Source organism: Heterodontus francisci, chromosome 34, assembly GCF_036365525.1.
Source record: "Heterodontus francisci isolate sHetFra1 chromosome 34, sHetFra1.hap1, whole genome shotgun sequence".
NCBI lineage: Eukaryota > Metazoa > Chordata > Chondrichthyes > Heterodontiformes > Heterodontidae > Heterodontus > Heterodontus francisci.
Window position 1 is genome coordinate 45,474,423 of NC_090404.1, and position 17,185 is coordinate 45,491,607.

The 17,185-nt window shown below is 45.7% G+C and overlaps 2 protein-coding genes across 2 annotated transcripts in view; one reads left to right on the top strand and one right to left on the bottom strand.

Moving 5' to 3' along the window:
• Positions 1 to 17,185, top strand: part of LOC137349432 (zinc finger protein 229-like) — a 188,127-nt gene that overhangs the window by 77,154 nt on the left and 93,788 nt on the right. The gene's annotated exons all lie outside the window — the stretch shown is intronic.
• Positions 1 to 17,185, bottom strand: part of LOC137348450 (zinc finger protein 850-like) — a 75,982-nt gene that overhangs the window by 28,683 nt on the left and 30,114 nt on the right. The window contains exons 3-4 of the mRNA XM_068013757.1: positions 3,584 to 4,988; positions 2,394 to 2,577 (exon numbers count right to left, since the gene is read on the bottom strand). Coding sequence (XP_067869858.1) covers positions 2,394 to 2,577; positions 3,584 to 4,532 — 1,133 coding nt within the window. The 5' untranslated portion in view covers positions 4,533 to 4,988. The remainder of the gene's footprint in view (positions 1 to 2,393; positions 2,578 to 3,583; positions 4,989 to 17,185) is intronic.

Below are 17,185 nucleotides of genomic sequence, written 5' to 3' on the forward strand. Positions count from 1 at the left end.
GATGCCCTACGCAGTCAAATGCTGCCTTGATGTCAAGGGCAGTACTCTCACCTCACCTCTTGAGTTCAGCTCTTTTGTCCGTGTTTGAACCAAGGCTGTAATGAGGTCAGGAGCTGAGTGGCCCTGGTGGAACCCAAATTGAGCATCACTGAGCAGGTTATTGCTAAGCAAGTGCCACTTGATGGCACTGTTGATGACACCTTCCATCACTTTACTGATGATTGAGTGTAGACTGATGGGGCGGTAATTGGCCGGGTTGGACTTGTCCTGCTTTTTATGTACAGGACATACCTGGGCAATTTTACACATTGACAGATACATGCCAGTGTTGTAGCTGTACTGGAACAGCTTGTCTAGAGGCACGGCAAGTTCTGGAGCACAGGTCTTCAGTACTATTGCCGGAATATTGTCAGGGCCCATAGGCTTTGCAGTATCTGGTACTTTCAGTCGTTTCTTGATATCACGTGGAATGAATCAAATTGTCTGAAGGCTGGCATCTGTGATGCTGGGGACTTCAGGAGGAGGCCAAGATGGATCAACTCGGCACTTCTGGCTGAAGATTGTTGCAAATGCTTGAGCCTTATCTTTTGCTGCTAGATTGGGTATGCGGCAGGTGGTGAGGGAACCAACAAGAGGGAAAAACATACTTGACCTGGGCTCCCCCATCATTGAGGATGGGGATATTTGTGGAGCCACCTCCTCCAGTTAGTTGTCTAATTGTCCACCACCATTCACAGCTGGATGTGGCAGGACTGCAGAGCTTAGATCTGATCCGTTGGTTATGGGAACGCTTAGCTCTGTCTATCGCATGCTGCTTATGCAGTTTGGCATGCAAGCAGTCCTGTGTTCTAGCTTCACCAGGTTGACACCTCATTTTGAGGTATGCCTGGTGCTGCTCCTGGCATGCCCTCCTGCACACTTCATTGAACCAGGGTTGGTCTCCTGGCTTGATGGTAATGGTAGAGTGGGGGATATGACAGGCCATGAGGTTACAGATTATGGTTGAGTACAATTCTGCTGCTGCTGATGGCCCACATTGTCTCATGGATGCCCAGTTTTGCATTGCTAGATCTGTTCGAAATCTATCCCATTTAGCACAGTGTTACTGCCACACAACACGATGGAGGGTATCCTCAATGTGAAGACATGACTTCATCTCCACAACGACTGTGCGGTGGTCACTCCTACCAATACTGTCATGGACAGATGCATCTGCGGCAGGCAGATTGGTGAGGGTGAGGTCAAGTGTATTTTTCTCCCTTGTTGGTTCCCTCACCACTTGCCACATACCCGTCTAACAGCTATGTCCTTTCGGACTCGACCAGCTCGGTCAGTAGTGGTGTTACCGAGCCACTCTTGGTGATGGACATTGAAATCCCCACCCAAAGTACATTCTGCCACCCTCAGTGCTTCCTCCAAGTGGTGTTCAACATGGAGGAGTACTGACTCAACAGCTGAGGGAGGGCAGTAGGTGGTAATCAACAGGAGGTTTCCTTGCCCATGTTTGACCTGATGCCATGAGACTTCATGGGGTCTGCAGTCGATGTTGAGGACTCCCAGAACAACTCCCTCCCTACTGTATACCACTGTTGGGTCTGTCCGGCTGGTGGGACAGGACATACCCAGGGATGATGATGGCAGTATCTGGGACATTGTCTATAAGGTATGATTGTGAGTATGACTATGTCAGGCTGTTACTTGACTAGTCTGTGGGACAGCTCTCCCAACTTTGGCACAAGCCCCCAGATGTTAGTGAGGAGGACTTTACAGAGTCAACAGGGCTGGGTTTGTCGTTTCAGGTGCCTAGGTCGATGCCGGGTGGTCCGTCCAGTTTCATTCTTCTTTATTGACTTTGTAGCGGTTAGAGACAACTGAGTAGCTTGCTAGGCCATTTCAGAGTGCATGTAAGAGTCAACCACATTGTGAATCTTCGCTGTACTAATTCTTTGGAAATAATATCCATCCTGAGGTAAGGGGACCAAAACTGCACACAGTACTCCAGGTGTAGTTTAACCAAGGTTCTATACAACCGAAGCAAGACTTCACTAATCCTGTACTTAAATCCTCTTGTGAGTAAAGGCTAACATACTATTAGCCTTCTTAATTGCTTGCTGCACCTGTGTGTTCGCTTTCAGTGACTTATTGCAAGGACACCCAAGTCCCTTTGTACATCTACACTTTCTAATTTCTTACCAGTTTAGAAGTACTCTGCACATCTATTCCTCCTGCCAAAGTGGATACTCTCACATTTATCCACATTATATTCCATCTGCCACGTTTTCACCAATTTCCTGTGTTTTTGTCAAAGAAAAGAAAAACTGGTATATTCAAATAAACTCAATGGCCAAAATAAACACCGGAAATCATCAAAATTTAATAGAGAAAATCTTTACCAATACTCAACTGCGCCTGCAGTCATTTTATTCTTGTACTTTTTCTCAGTCTTGGCTTCAGCATTCTGGATATCATTATATGTGTAACAGTGTGACCTTCCAAAGAGGACGAGAGGACAGTAACTGGAACCTGGCAGAAATAATTGGACCAGATTAATGGCCTCGGTTGTACAGAATGTGTTTGCTTCAAAGACAACAATATTGCAGTTGTATTCAGCAGTGGTTGAACTGCCCTGTACACCACATCCAGGCTCAGAGTTTCCTCAGTATTTTCACACAGAGAGACTGCAGTCTGGGCACAAACAATTTCCAAAGCTTTAAAGATGGTGCAGACTTGAGTGAAAGTGAGGTTGCACTGATGAGAGGAAACTCCAGGCCTGAGTGTCAGACTGCACTCATGAACTTAGCTGGGTAATTTTGTGACTCCATCACTGGTGTCACTTCCCATTTGTAAAGTGAGAATCAGAGCCCACTGAACTGAAATGAAATGTTTTTAATATCAGATTTGCTTCTTCTGCTGATTATTGGAGTGGCAAAAGGTTGTGAATTAGTTCCAATCAAATATCAAAATCAAACTGTTACTCCTTTAATGTCAAAGTGACCAACTGGAAGTTAGAAAAGGGTTTGTTAATAGAAAACAGAGAATCCAGAACAGACAGCTTTTAGTAATCTCAGATTCGCTGAATGGACCAAACTGTAGTTAGGGGACCTGCATAGGGGGATCAAAGTGCCTTAGTCAGATGGATAAATTAATCTAGGAGTACACACTGAAGAGACAATGTGAAATATATATACAAGATAGAATTGAATTGGAGAAAAGATGGTTTAGGATCAGTCTGATCCCATTCTTGTACAGCTCGACACAGTGAGAGTTTTGAGCGTCCTTTCAGTCCTCAGATAATATAACTTTCGGCTGAGACTTGGAGTTGATGAAGTGTCTGTAAGGCTGTGAAAAGCTGTGAAGAAGTTTGCAGTTCCACCCACTTGCTTTCCTGGTTGAAGTTCATTTCCACCAAGGTGTAAGAAAATAAAAAATAAAGACGACTTAAAAACAGCTTTGTGGGTGTCCAGCAGTAAAAAATATCGGAACTGTCAGTGGTTAAGGTCGGAAATGGAGAAGGCAAAGGTGAATTTTCAAAAACCCAATATGGGAAATCCGTGATTTGGCAAAAACTTTTCATCCCTGAGTTACTTGTGAACTCGCTGGTGTTTCAGAAGGTTGGATGACCGAGTGAATGCCTTCCCACACTCTGAGCAGGTGAACGGCCTCTCCCCAGTGTGAACTCGCTGGTGTCTCAGCAGGACAGATGAAGCAGTGAATCCCTTCCCACACTCTGAGCAGGTGAACGGCCTCTCCCCGGTGTGAACTCGCTGGTGTATCAGCAGGTGGGATGACTGAGTGAATCTCTTCCCACACTCTGAGCAGGTGAATGGCCTCTCCCCAGTGTGAACTCGCTGGTGTGTCAGCAGGTCGGATGAAGTAGAGAATCCCTTCCCACACACGGAGCAGGTGAACGGCCTCTCCCCAGTGTGAACTCGCTGGTGTCTCAGCAGGACAGATGAAGTAGTGAATCCCTTGCCACACTCTGAGCAGGTGAATGGCCTTTCCCCACTGTGAACTCGCTGGTGTGTCAGCAGATTAGATGACCGAGTGAATCTCTTCCCACACTCTGAGCAGGTGAACGGCCTCTCCCCAGTGTGAACTCGCTGGTGCGTCAGCAGGGAGGATAAATCAGGAAATCTGTTCTCACACAGAGAGCAGGTGAACGGCCTCTCCCCAGTGTGAAGTCGCTGGTGTGTCAGCAGGTTGGATGAAGTAGTGAATCCCTTCCCACACTCTGAGCAGGTGAATGGTCTCTCTCCAGTGTGAACTCGCTGGTGTTTCAGCAGGTTGGATAAATGATTGAATCCTTTCCCACACTCAGAGCAGATGAATGGCCTCTCCCCGGTGTGAACTCGCTGGTGTGAGCGCAGGTTGGATGACTGAGTGAATCCTTTCCCACACTCTGAGCAGGTGAATGGCCTCTCCCCAGTGTGAATTCGCTGGTGTACAGTGAGTTCATATGATTTCTTGAATCCAGTCCCGCAGTGAGAACAACTGAACGGTCTCCTGTCAGTGCGAACATGTTGCTGGGACATCAGTTCAGCAAAACATTTAGATCAATTCTCACAGAATGGACATTTGAACGGCCTCTCCCCAGTGTGAACTCGCTGGTGTCTCAGCAGGACAGATGAAATAGTGAATCCCTTCTCACATTCAGAGCAGGTGAACAGCACCTCCAGGGTGTGGCTGCGTGGATGAGTTTCCAGTTCAACTGGATAATTCAATCCCTTTCCACAGTCCCCATATTTCCATGGTTTCTTCCCAGTGTGACTGCGCTTGTGTCTTGACAGGCCAGATGATCGGCTGAAACCTTGTCCACACACAGAAGATGTGTACAGTTTCCACCCACTGTGATCGTTGCTTTTTCCTTTCACGTAAAAAATCCAGTGATATTCGGGTTACGATAAACTGCGCGACTCCTTCAGATCCTGATCTGACTTTTGCTTTGCATTTCACGGCTGCAATTCCACTCCTTCTAAAACCCTGTGAAACTGATTGAAAACAGAAAATAAGAGTGTGTGAGAGAACCCACAAAAACACAAAGGCAGGTTTGTGAAATGGAGCTGAATGTATCTGGTAATTTATGGGGCCAGCACTAGGAAAAAGTGACCATGAAAGTTGCTGGATTGACGTACAACCCCAACTGGTTCACTAATGTCCTTCAGGGAAGGGAACCTGCCAACTAGTCTGGACCTGCACAAGACTCGGCTCTCTATGTGAGGAGAGAGAGAGAGAGAGAGAGGGGGAGAGGTGGGAGGGGCAAGGAGAGGAGAGGGATTTTATATATCTACAACTGATCCTAAACGTTGACAGAACCTCCCAAACATCAACTTCCATCATCTAGAAGGACCAGGGCAGCAGGTGTATGTGAACACCATCACCTCCAAGTTCCCCTCCAAGTCACACACCATCCTGACTGTCTGATAACCAGTATTGGATGAACAGAAATTTCTTCCAGTTAAATATTGGGAAGTCTGAAGCCATTGTCTTCAGTTCCTGTTACAAACTCCACTCCCTAGCACCAACTCAATTCCTCTCCCTGGAAACTGTCTGAGGTTAAACCAGACCATTCATAACCTTGGTGTCATATTTCATCTCGAGATGAGCTTCCGACTGCATATCGGTACCATCACTCAGACTGCCTATTTACACCTCAGTAACATTGCCAGACTTCACCACTGTCTCAGCTCATCTGCTTCCGAAACTTACATCCATGTATTTGTTACCTCCCAACTTGACTATTCTAACACACTCCTGGGTGGCCTCCCACATTCTACCCTCCGTAAACTTGAGAACATTCAAAACTCTGCTGCCTGTGTCCTTACTCGAACCAAGTCCTCTTCACCCATCACCACTGTGCTCACTGACCTACACAGACTCCCAGTTAAGCAGCACCTCAATTTTAAAATCCTCATCCTTGGTTTCAAATCCCTCCATGCCCTCGCGCCTCACTATCTCTATAATCTCCTCCAGACCTACAACCCTCCGAGAGATCAGGGCTCATCTAATTCTGGAATCTTGTGCATCCCTGATTTTCATTGCTCCACCACTGGTGGCTGTGCCTTCAGCTGCCAAGGCCATAAGCTTTGGAAATCCCTCCCTAATCCTCTCCGCCTCTCTACCTCACCTTCCGTGCTTCAGACACTTCTTAAAGCCCACCTCTCTGATCAAGCTTTTGGTCATCTGCTCTAATATCTCCTTATGTGACTCAGTGTTAAATGTTGCTTTATAAACACTCCTGTGAAACACCTTGGAACATTTTATTACATTAAAAGACGCTATATAAATACAAGTTGATGTTAACTTGGACATTTATCACCATTCCTTCATCATCACTGGGTGAAAATCCTGTCACTCCTTCCCTAACACCATTGTGGGAGCATCTTCACCACACAGACTGCAGCGGTTCAAGAAGAAGGCCCACAATCACCTTCTCAATGGGCAACTGGGGATTGGTAATATATGCTGGTCTAGCTGGTGACGCCCATATCCCAGGAATGAAATAACATGTGTAGATGTAAAATGGATTCAAAGCCTCTGCAGAAATACTTATTCCTAAACAACAGACTTTTACATTGAGTGGTTGGTGTCCATTTAGCAATCCCATCTCCCCTGACAGCATCAAATTTCTGATGAAAGGTCACGGACCTAAAACAATAACTTTGCTTCTCTCTCCACATATGCTGCCAGACCTATTAAGTATTTCAACAATTTATTTGGTTTTATTGCTCAAGAGTATTCGGGATTAAAGCCAGCAGCTGCTCCTCCATCTCCACTCCAGATCAAACTGATTCAACAGAAAGAAAACCGACACAGGTGAGGGACCGACTTCCACATCCAACACCCACCCTGATCCAAACCGGCTCTTAATTGGTCTGTCTGTGTTTCTCGACTCAGTTCTGTGAGTAACGCCTGCAATAAAACAAAAGCAAAATACTGCAAATGCTGGAAATCTAAAATAAAAGGAAAAAATGCTGGAAATACTCAGCAGGTCGGGCAGCATCTGTGGTCAGAGAAACAGAGTTAATGTTTCAGGCACATTGAGCCGTCAGAGCCTGAAGCCTGGAACTCGGAGAAGGAGTAGGAAGAATGGGGCAATATAGTCCAACACTCACAGCAAGCTACAATCCACCGACATTACCGGGATAGGGAGACAGAGTTTAGAAACACTCAGCAACACAACTCCAGTAAAAGATCCCAGGAGGAAAAGGGGGAGCAGTGTGTGTACCTGCCCTGATATCCCCCTCCCCAGGCCCGTCAGTCAAACCTCCCACTCCTCCCAGTCCACAGCTCAGTCCAGCAGCTTCCTGCACCTTGAGCCAGCCCTGCCCAGGTGTGGCCCAGTCCAAGGGGAGTCTTTGTGGATATATCTGCTGACATATACTTTCATCCCCGCCCTCGCCGGCTCTCCCGCCGCCCCTCACCGGTAACCGAAGCGACTCAGAACCGTCTCTCCACCGCCATCACTCGCACTGTCTCCAAACACTGGGCCGCAATGCGCCTGCGTACTCGGCGCATGACCTCTGACCCGCAGCTCAAAATGTCCGGGTGATTGACGGCACCTCAGGACCAATGGGAAGAAGGGGGCGGGACAGGGGGACAGCACCAGCGACTCAGTCTGAAATGGAGAATCAATGACAGTGGAATAAAGAGTGAGGCTGAGTTAGAGAGAGAGAGGAAGACAGAGAGTGTGAGAAAGTGAAAGAGAGGGAAAGAAGAGAGAGATTGAGAAATACATACAGTGAGAGAGAATGAGAGACAGAAAATGAGACAAAGTGAAAGACAGAAGGACATTGAGAAAGATGGGGACAGAGACAAAGAGATGGGGAAAAAGACAGGCGGATAGAAGAGAAGATGGGGAGAGAAAGAGAGATTAACTCTACTTTTTACACTTCCCATAAATAGGGCGATAGTTTCATCAATGGGATAAATCTCTAGCAATGAGAGGTTCAGGGGTGTGTGCAGTCTCAATCATTTTTACTGGTGTTTTCTTTCAATTTGTTACTCTCCTTAAGTTCCTTATTTAGCCACAGATGGTGCATCCTTCTCAGAGAGTCTTTCTTTCTCTCTGGAATGTACCTTTGCTGACTGTTATGAAATATCTCCTTCATCTTTCATCATGAAAGCTCACTGACCTGAAACGTTAACTCTGCTTCTCTCTCCACAGATGCTGCCAGACCTGCTGAGTTTTTCCAGCACTTCCTGTTTTTATTGCAACTTCCAGAATGTTTGATTTGCAAACAATACATTCTGGGATGGTAATTTTAAAAGGTCTCCCAAAAGAATCAGCAGCTTTTTCCCCCCACTGTAACTCTGAATGTACAAAACACCAGTCCTGGGCTGAGTGGGTATGGGGACAGTGAACAGAAGAGGGATGGGGCATCACCAGTGTTTGTGTTTTTACAATGAGGCATAAACAGATGGTGAGACACAGAGATAAATAGAGGCAGAGAAAGAGATTGAAGTGACAGGTAAACACACAGGGAGAGAGACAGACTCTGGGAGCCTCCAGTGTTTAGTGACTGCCCAGCTCCCAGCCTGTATAGGAAACCATCCTCCCCACTCACTTCTCACCCCCTTGCCAAAGGTCTGATGTGTAAAGATAAATCCTGGGACAATGATAAGGAATTAACACCTTAATGGCAGTTTTAATGAGAGTTTATCAGCTTCTGGACAGACTGGGGCCTGGTCATGTCACTGTCCTCCTGTAGATTAGCTGAAAGATGCAGTAAATGTTCTCAACAATGACCTTGCAGGAATAAGTTCACAGATCATCAAAAAGTAGCCCCCTGGAATGTCTCTGTTCAAAGCAGCCCTGCGACCTGGATTAACATGACAATGGACAAGATCTCAGCACCTAATAGTCCCTCTCACATTTTAAATCTGTTCCCACTTCACAGTCTCTGGGCTTATTGTGTGGGATGTGTAAATGATGCAGAGATTGTCAATGTTAGTGAGTGACAGAGAAAAGGAGCCCTGGGTTATTGATGTGGCTTTTATTTTAAAAAGTCTTTGCTTTGTTTTCAACAATATTTCATTTCTCTCTTCAGGAGATTTTTAGAAGCTGCAACATATCGGTGCAGAGAGAGTGTATGTGTTTTGGCAAGAGGAATCATTGGACAAGAGCTTCCTCCAGAGGGTAATAATGATAAAAATATATGTTTCTCTGTGTCACTCATTCTTACCTATATAAAAAAAAAGTCTTGTGTTTTGGGGGTGGGGGGTTGAGATATTTTTCCAACAAGGCGGAGGGGGAGAGCCTCTCCATGTCTTTCCTTATATCTCAATATATTTCTTTATATCCCATTCTGTGTATCACTGTCTCTCGACATCCTTTATATCTATGTCTCTATATTTCTGCAAGTTCTTTTTTATAATCTCATCTCTCTTTATCTATCGATCCATCTTTTCCAGAGCTGTATCTGTCAATCTATCAGTAGCTCTGCATTCTGCTCTCAGTTCCGATCAATGCTCTCTGTGATTTTCTCTCCCTCTGTTTATTCCTATCTGTCAGTTCTGTCCTTCTGTATCAGTACCTCAACGAGGGAGATTTAGACTCGGTGTATAATGTTGTACAGCTGATAATGAACCCGGATCCTGCTTCCCATCTCTCCCGAGTTTCACTTGTGTTGATGTAAATACAGGGGAGAGATGTGAAACGGGAAGCTGATTCACAACCACCCTGAATTTGAAAGGTCCAGAGGGGAAACGAAAAAACAAATAAGAGAAGCAAAGAGAGAGAGCATGAAAAGAGGGACTGGCAGCTAACATTAAAGGGAATCCCAATGTTTCTATAGGCATATAAATAGTAAAATGTGGTAAAAGGAGGAATGGGCTGATTGGGGACCAACAAGGGGATTCAAGCATGCGGGCAGATGCTTTGCATCTGTCTTTACCCAGGAAGAAGATGCAACCCAGGCCATGGTATTTCAGACATTAGAAGGGTTTAAAACTAATAAGGAGGACGTATTAAATAGGCTGTTTGTACTTAAAGTGAATAATGCACCAGGAGTGGATGAGATGCATCCAAAAAACTGAGGGAAGTGAAATCTCAGAGGCATTGGCCAGAATTTTTTATTCATCGTTAGACTTGGCGGTGGTGCCAGAGGACTGGAGAATTGCAAACGTTCCACCCTTGTTCAAAAAAAGGTGTAAAGATAACCCAGAAACTACAGGTGCCAGTCAGTTTAACTTCGGTGATGGGAAAACTTCCAGAAAGAATAATTAGAGATAAATTAATAGACACATGGACAAATGTGAGTTCATTAATGAAAGCCAGCAGAGGAAGGGAAAATCATGTCTAACTAACTTGCTGGAGTTTTTTGAGGAGGTAACAGAGAGGCTGCATGAGGGCAATGCTGTTGATGTGGTGTACATGGACTTTCAAAAGGCATTTGATACAGTGCCACACAACAGACTTGTTAGCAAAGTTATAGCTCATGCAATAAAAGGACAGTAGTAACATGGATACAGAATTGGCTGAGTGACAGGAAACAAAGAGTAGTGGTTAAGGGATGTTTTTCAGGCTGGAGGAAGGTTTATAATGGAATTCCCCAGGGATCAGTGTTGGCACCCTTGCTTTTCCTGATATACATTAATAACCTAAACCTTGGTGCAGAGGGCACAATTTCAAAGTTTGCAGATGATACGAAATTTGGAAGCATTGTGAACTGTGAGGAGGATAGTGTAGAACTGTAAAAGGACATAGACAAGCTGGTGGAATGGGTAGACAGGTGGCAGAAGAAGTTCAATGCAGAAAAATGTGAAGTGATTCATTTTGGTACGAAGAACATGGAAAGAGAATATGAAATAAAGGGTACAAATCTAAAAGGGGGTGCAGGAGCAGAGAGGCCTGGGTGTATATATACCTAAGTCATTGAAGGTAGCAGGACAGGTTCAGAGAGGTTAATAAAGTATACAGTATCCTGGGCTTTATTAATAGGGGCATAGAGTACAAGAGCAAGGAAGCTGTGTTGAACTTGTATAAGACATCGTTCGGCCTCAGCTGGAGTACTGCATCCACTTCATGGGTGGCGCATTTCAGGAAAGATGTGAGGGCATTGGAAAGAGTCTAAAAATGATTCACAAGAATGGTTCCAGGGATGAGGAACTTCAATTATGGAGAAAGATTGGAGAAGTAGGGACTGTTTTCCCTGGAGAAGAGAAAGCTGAGAGGTGATTTGATCGAGGTATTCAAAATCATGAGGGGTCTGGACAGAGTAGATAGCGAGAAGCTGTTCTCACTTGTGAAAGAATCGAGAATGAGAGGGCACAGATTTAAAGTAATGGGGAAGAGAAGCAAAAGTGACATGAGGAAAAACTTTTTCACACAGCGAGTGGTTAAGGTCTGGAATGCACTGCCTGAGAGTGTGGTGGAGGCAGGTTCAATTGAAGTATTCAAAAGGGAATTAGACTGTTGACATGGAAATGAATAATGTGCATGGTTATGGGGAGAAGACAGTGGAATGGAACTGGGTGAACTGCACTTTTGGAGAGCTGGTGCAAACACAATGGGTCGAATGGCCTCCTTCTGCACTGTAACAATTCTGTGATTCTATCTGTTTGCACTATTGCACCAAGTTAAAGTCTATCCCAGTGTTTCCTCTCCCTCTCTGTCATCACCATCACCAAAGTTGCTCCCCTGAAGTCAGCAGATGGTGAAATACTTAGCAACAGAAGTAAACAGCTGTCCCGCTGGGCTGAACACTACTGTGAGCTGTATTCCTGTCAATCGGACCTCCCCCAGTCTGCGCTCAATGCTCTCCCGCAATTCCTGTCATGAACCTTTATCACTGGAACTCGAGAGGGCCATAGACCGCCCAGCGAACAAAAGGGCAACTGGCAAGGACAGAATCCCAACATAAAAGATCAAGTATGGAAAATCCCATCTATTGCCACACCTTTATGACCCTCTCCTCTGCTGGAGTGTAGGCTCTGTTCCACAGGAGATGCATGATGCCAAAATTATCACACTATACAGAGGCAACAGAGGAGACGGCAGCAACTACAGGGGTATCTTGACTCCTTAGCATCAATGGGAATCTTGTCAACAGGTGTCAAAATCAAAAACAACAACTCACATCGTCACTTTGCAGCTTCATGTGCAGCACTTGTGGCAGAGCCTGTCTCTCAAAGATTGACCTTCACAACCATCAGCAAAGGTGCATCAAGAGAAGACAACTCACCTGTGTGTCCATCATCTTTCATTGATGGAAGGAAGCTAATCCACGGTTTCCATCATTCTCTCCTTTTTATTATTTTATTTATTTTATTTAGAGATACAGCACTGAAACAGGCCCTTCGGCCCACCGAGTCTGTGCCGACCATTAACCACCCATTTATACTAATCCTACATTAACCCCATATTCCTACCACATCCTCACCTGTCCCTCTATTCCCCTACCACCTACCTGTTCTAGGGGCAATTTATAATGGCCAATTTACCTATCAACCTGCAAGTCTTTTGGCTGTGGGAGGAAACCGGAGCACCCGGAGGAAACCCACGCAGACACAGGGAGAACTTGCAAACTCCACACAGGCAGTACCCAGAATTGAACCCGGGTCGCTGGAGCTGTGAGGCTGCGGTGCTAACCACTGCGCCACTGTTCCGCCCCATCCTTACTCTCTGTCTCTCCAATTGCTCCCATTCAGAGAGAAAGATAGGGAGAGAGAGAGAAATCCACAATCAGAAACACGATGAATGGCCTTCTTCTATGCCATAAATGACTCTATGATCTAAAAGGCACATTTCATTTAAACCTCAAAATACATCTCACTGTCTAAAAACACAAGCATTATTCAGGAATTATAACAAACTTTGTGAAAACATTTCTGATGCTGCGAAATTAGTCAATGAATTAATTTGTGAAGTGTGGTCATTGTTGCAAAGTCCAAAACACTGAAGGCAATTTGTGCACAGCAAGATCCCACAAGCAGCAACGTGATAAAAATCAGATAAATGGGAGCCAGTCCTTCCCATCCTCTCCCACTTTTAATAACAAATCACATCGCTGTCAATAGCAATATTATTATTTATTAGAAGTTTAAACAGGGAAAAGGAGAGACTGCTGGGGAGAAATAGAGAGACAGAGAGTAGGCTGGAGACAGTCAGAAATAAGTCGTCACTGTTGCACTGTAGAAAACACTTCAGAAAATTTCTAGACAGCAAGACATCATTGTGATCATGGCCAGTTAAATCCGTTTTCGGTGAAAATTAATGAAAAGACAAGGCAGGAATATTTTTATACAAGAGTCCTGGGTTCCCTCTCTCAGGTATACAGACAATCTCTCAGCAACACCCAAATCAACCAGATGCTTGAAATATTGATACTGTAACTTCTTCCTCCCCTATGTGTGTTTCTCTCTCTTTGTCTCTGTTTCTCTTGTCTTTCTCTGTTCCTGTCTCTCCCTAACAGTATTCTCCTAACTTAGTGTCTACGTTGCATCCCTGTCCCCTTTCTCGTACTCTCTCACTCTATCTCCATATCTCTGTCTCCTTCACTCTATCCTGAATGCAGTCTTAACTGAAATGTGCTAAAACATATTTCTGTCTGAGCATTCTTAAAAAGTGACATCTTTGTTGTGCGTGGCATGTTTTTATGTGTTAATGGTTGTAAATCGAGAGACAGTGTGTGTGAGAGAGAGCATTTACTTCATCATTCCATACAATCATGGCTGATCTTCACCACTCTCCTGCAGTTTCCCCATATTCCTTGAAGCACTGTGTATCTAAAAATCTATCACTCTCTGTCTTCAATATACTTAAGGAATGAGCATCAACAATTCTCTGGGGCAGAGAATTTCAATCCTGAGTGAAAAATTCTCCTCAGCTCAGCTGTGAATGGCTGAAGTCTTATTTTGAGAATTTGACTGTTAGTTCTGGACTCCACAGCCAGTGGAAACATTTTTTGCAGCATCTACCCTGTCAAGCTTCTTAAGAACATCATTTGTTTCAATGAGATCACCTCAAATACTTCTAACCTCAAGCGAATAGAGGCCTAGTGTATTCAATCTCTTCTCATGGGAGCCTTGCTTGGACTCTCCCTCGGGCAAGTTTATCCAAAGCTGTTATTAATCACATCCAAGATTCAACTATCGAAGAGTGCCTATGCACTTGGGTTTCTATACGAGACGTTTGGTTATTTCATCTCAATTTTATCACTGAAAATCATTCTCATTCTTTCTTCCCTGATTAGCAGTTTCAATGGCGAGGTTGTTGCCCAACATTCACCGGTGCGGTGAAAGTGCCCTATTCAGTCCACTGGAACCCAGCACGCAGGAGCATGCGCAGTGTCAGTGTGTTCAGAGCCGGTGAGATCTGCTGGAGACGCTTTTGTCGTGGGCGGGGAGGCTTCAGAAACAATCGTTGTAGGCCACAAGCCCCCAGTAATAAGCTCCAGGTCACCTCGTCTGCAGCTCCGGTGTTTTTTTCCCCCGGGACCAGGTCCAGGTTAATAGCCACATCCTTGTAACGGAAGGCGGGAGGGTTTGGTGCGCCGCCATCTTGGTGCAGTGCGGAGTAGAGCACATGCGCGCCCAACTTGTCGACCACACAGAGAGTGGGCGAGGCTTCAGGGTCCCAGTGACGAGAACAAAAAAATCATTGGTCATCTCAATTTCTCTGCCCCTCTCACTCACTCTAACCTGTTCCCCTCTGAACTTGAGGCACTCCGTTCTCTCAGGTCTAACCCCGACATGGTCATCAAGCCTGCAGACAAGGGTGGTGCTGTTGTCGTATGGCGTACTGACCTCTACCTTGCAGAAGCTCAACGCCAACTCACAAACACTTCTTCCTACCTCCCTCTGGACCATAACCCCACCACCGAACATCAAGTCACTGTCCAAAGGACTGTCACTGACCTCATCTCCTCTGGAGATCTTCCCTCTACAGCTTCCAACCTCATAGTGCCACAAACCCGGACAGCCCGCTTCTACCTCCTTCCCAAAATCCACAAACGGGACTGTTCCGGCAGACCCATTGCGTCAGCCTGCTCCTGCCCCACTGAATTTATTTCTCCCTATCTTGACACTATCTTTTCTCCACTGGTCCAGGCTCTTCCCACCTACATCCGTGATTCTTCTGATGCCCTACCTCATTTTGACAATTTCCAGTTTCCTGGTCCCAACCGCCTCCTCTTCACTATGGATGTCCAATCGCTCTACACTTCCATCCCCCATCAGGACGGTTTGAGGGCTCTCCGCTTCTTCCTTGAACAGAGGCCCAACCAGTCCCCATCCACCACCACCCTCCTCCACCTGGCTAAACTTGTTCTCACATTGAACATCTTCTCCTTCAACTCCACTCACTTCCTTCAAGTAAAAGGTGTTGCTATGGGTACCCGCATGGGTCCTAGTTACGCCTGTCTTTTTGTGGGATATGTCGAACATTCTTTGTTCCAGTCCTACTCAGGCCCCCTCCCCCAACACTTTTTCTGGTACATTGATGACTGTATCGGTGCCATTTCCTGCTCCCGCCCCGAACTGGAAAACTTTATCAACTTTGCTTCCAATTTCCCCCCTTCTCTCACCATTACATGGTCCATCTCTGACACTTCCCTTCCCTTCCTCGACTTCTCTGTCTCCATCTCTGGGGATAGGTTGTCGACTAATATCCATTATAAGCCCACCGACTCCCACAGCTACCTCGACTACACTTCTTCACACCCTACCTCCTGTAAGGACTCCATTCCATTCTCCCAGTTTCTCCGTCTCCGACGCATCTGCTCTGATGATGCTACCTTCCGTGACGATGCTTCTCATATGACCTCCGTTTTCCTCAACCGAGGATTCCCCCCAACTGTTGTTGACAGGGCCCTCAACCGTGTCCGGCCCATTTCCCACACCTCTACCCTCACCCCTTCCCCTCTCTCCCAGAACCGTGACAGGGTTCCCCTTGTCCTCACTTTCCACCCCATCAGCCTCCATATCCAAAGGATCATCCTCAGCCATTTATGCCACTTCCAGCGTGATGCTGCTACCAAACGCATCTTCCCCTGTCAGCATTCCGAAGGGATCGTTCCCTCCGCGACACGCTGGTCCACTCCTCCATTACCCCCACCACCTCATCCCCGTCCCATGGCACCTTCCCCTGCAATTGCAAAAGGTGTAATACCTGCCCATTTACCTCCTCTCTCCTCACTATCCCAGGCCCCAAACACTCCTTTCAGGTGAAGCAGCGATTTACTTGTACTTCTTTCAATGTAGTATACTGTATTCGCTGCTCACAGTGTGGTCTCCTCTACATTGGGGAGACCAAGCGCAGACTGGGTGACCGCTTTGCGGAACACTTCCGTTCAGTCCGCAAGCAGGACCCTGAGCTTCCGGTTGCTTGCCATTTCAACACTCCCCCCTGCTCTCATGCTCACATCTCTGTCCTGGGATTGCTGCAGTGTTCCAGTGAACATCAACGCAAGCTCGAGGAACAGCATCTCATTTACCGATTAGGCACACTACAGCCTGCCGGACTGAACATTGAGTTCAATAATTTCAGAGCATGACAGCCCCCCATTTTACTTTTATTTTTAGTTATTTTTTTCTTATTTTCTTTTTTACATTTTTTACAACTATTTTTTTCATGTTTATTTCATTTCATCTTAGTTTGTTCAGTTTGCTTACCCACTGTTTTTTTCATGTCTGTACTTGCTGCTGTTCAACCTTCAGTCCGTTAACATCCTATTTGTTCTAATGCTTTGTCTTTCAACACACCATTAACATATTGTTTGCCTTTGCTCCATGATCTTTTGGTCAGCTATGTGGCCTTGTCCAATCGACACCTTCTCCTTTGTTATCTCTTGCCCCACCCCCATCTCACTTGCTTATAACCTTTGATATTTCTAATATTTGCTAGTTCCGAAGAAGGGTCACTGACCCGAAACGTTTACTCTGCTTCTCTTTCCACAGATGCTGCCAGACCTGCTGAGTGAATCCAGCATTTCTTGTTTTTATTTCAGATTTCCAGCATCCGCAGTATTTTGCTTTTACAAAAAAATCATTGACTGATTCTGGAGAACTGAACCCAGCCACAGTAGAGGGAGGGAGAAAACTGGCAGTGGAGGAAAGAAATGGTGCTGATGGTGCCATAGGTTTGGATTTCAGCACAGGGAGGAGGGAGATTGTGTGGGGCCAGGATTCACAGCTTTGGGGGAACAAGAGAGGATAAAATATTTCATAGAAACTTTAATTGCCTGTT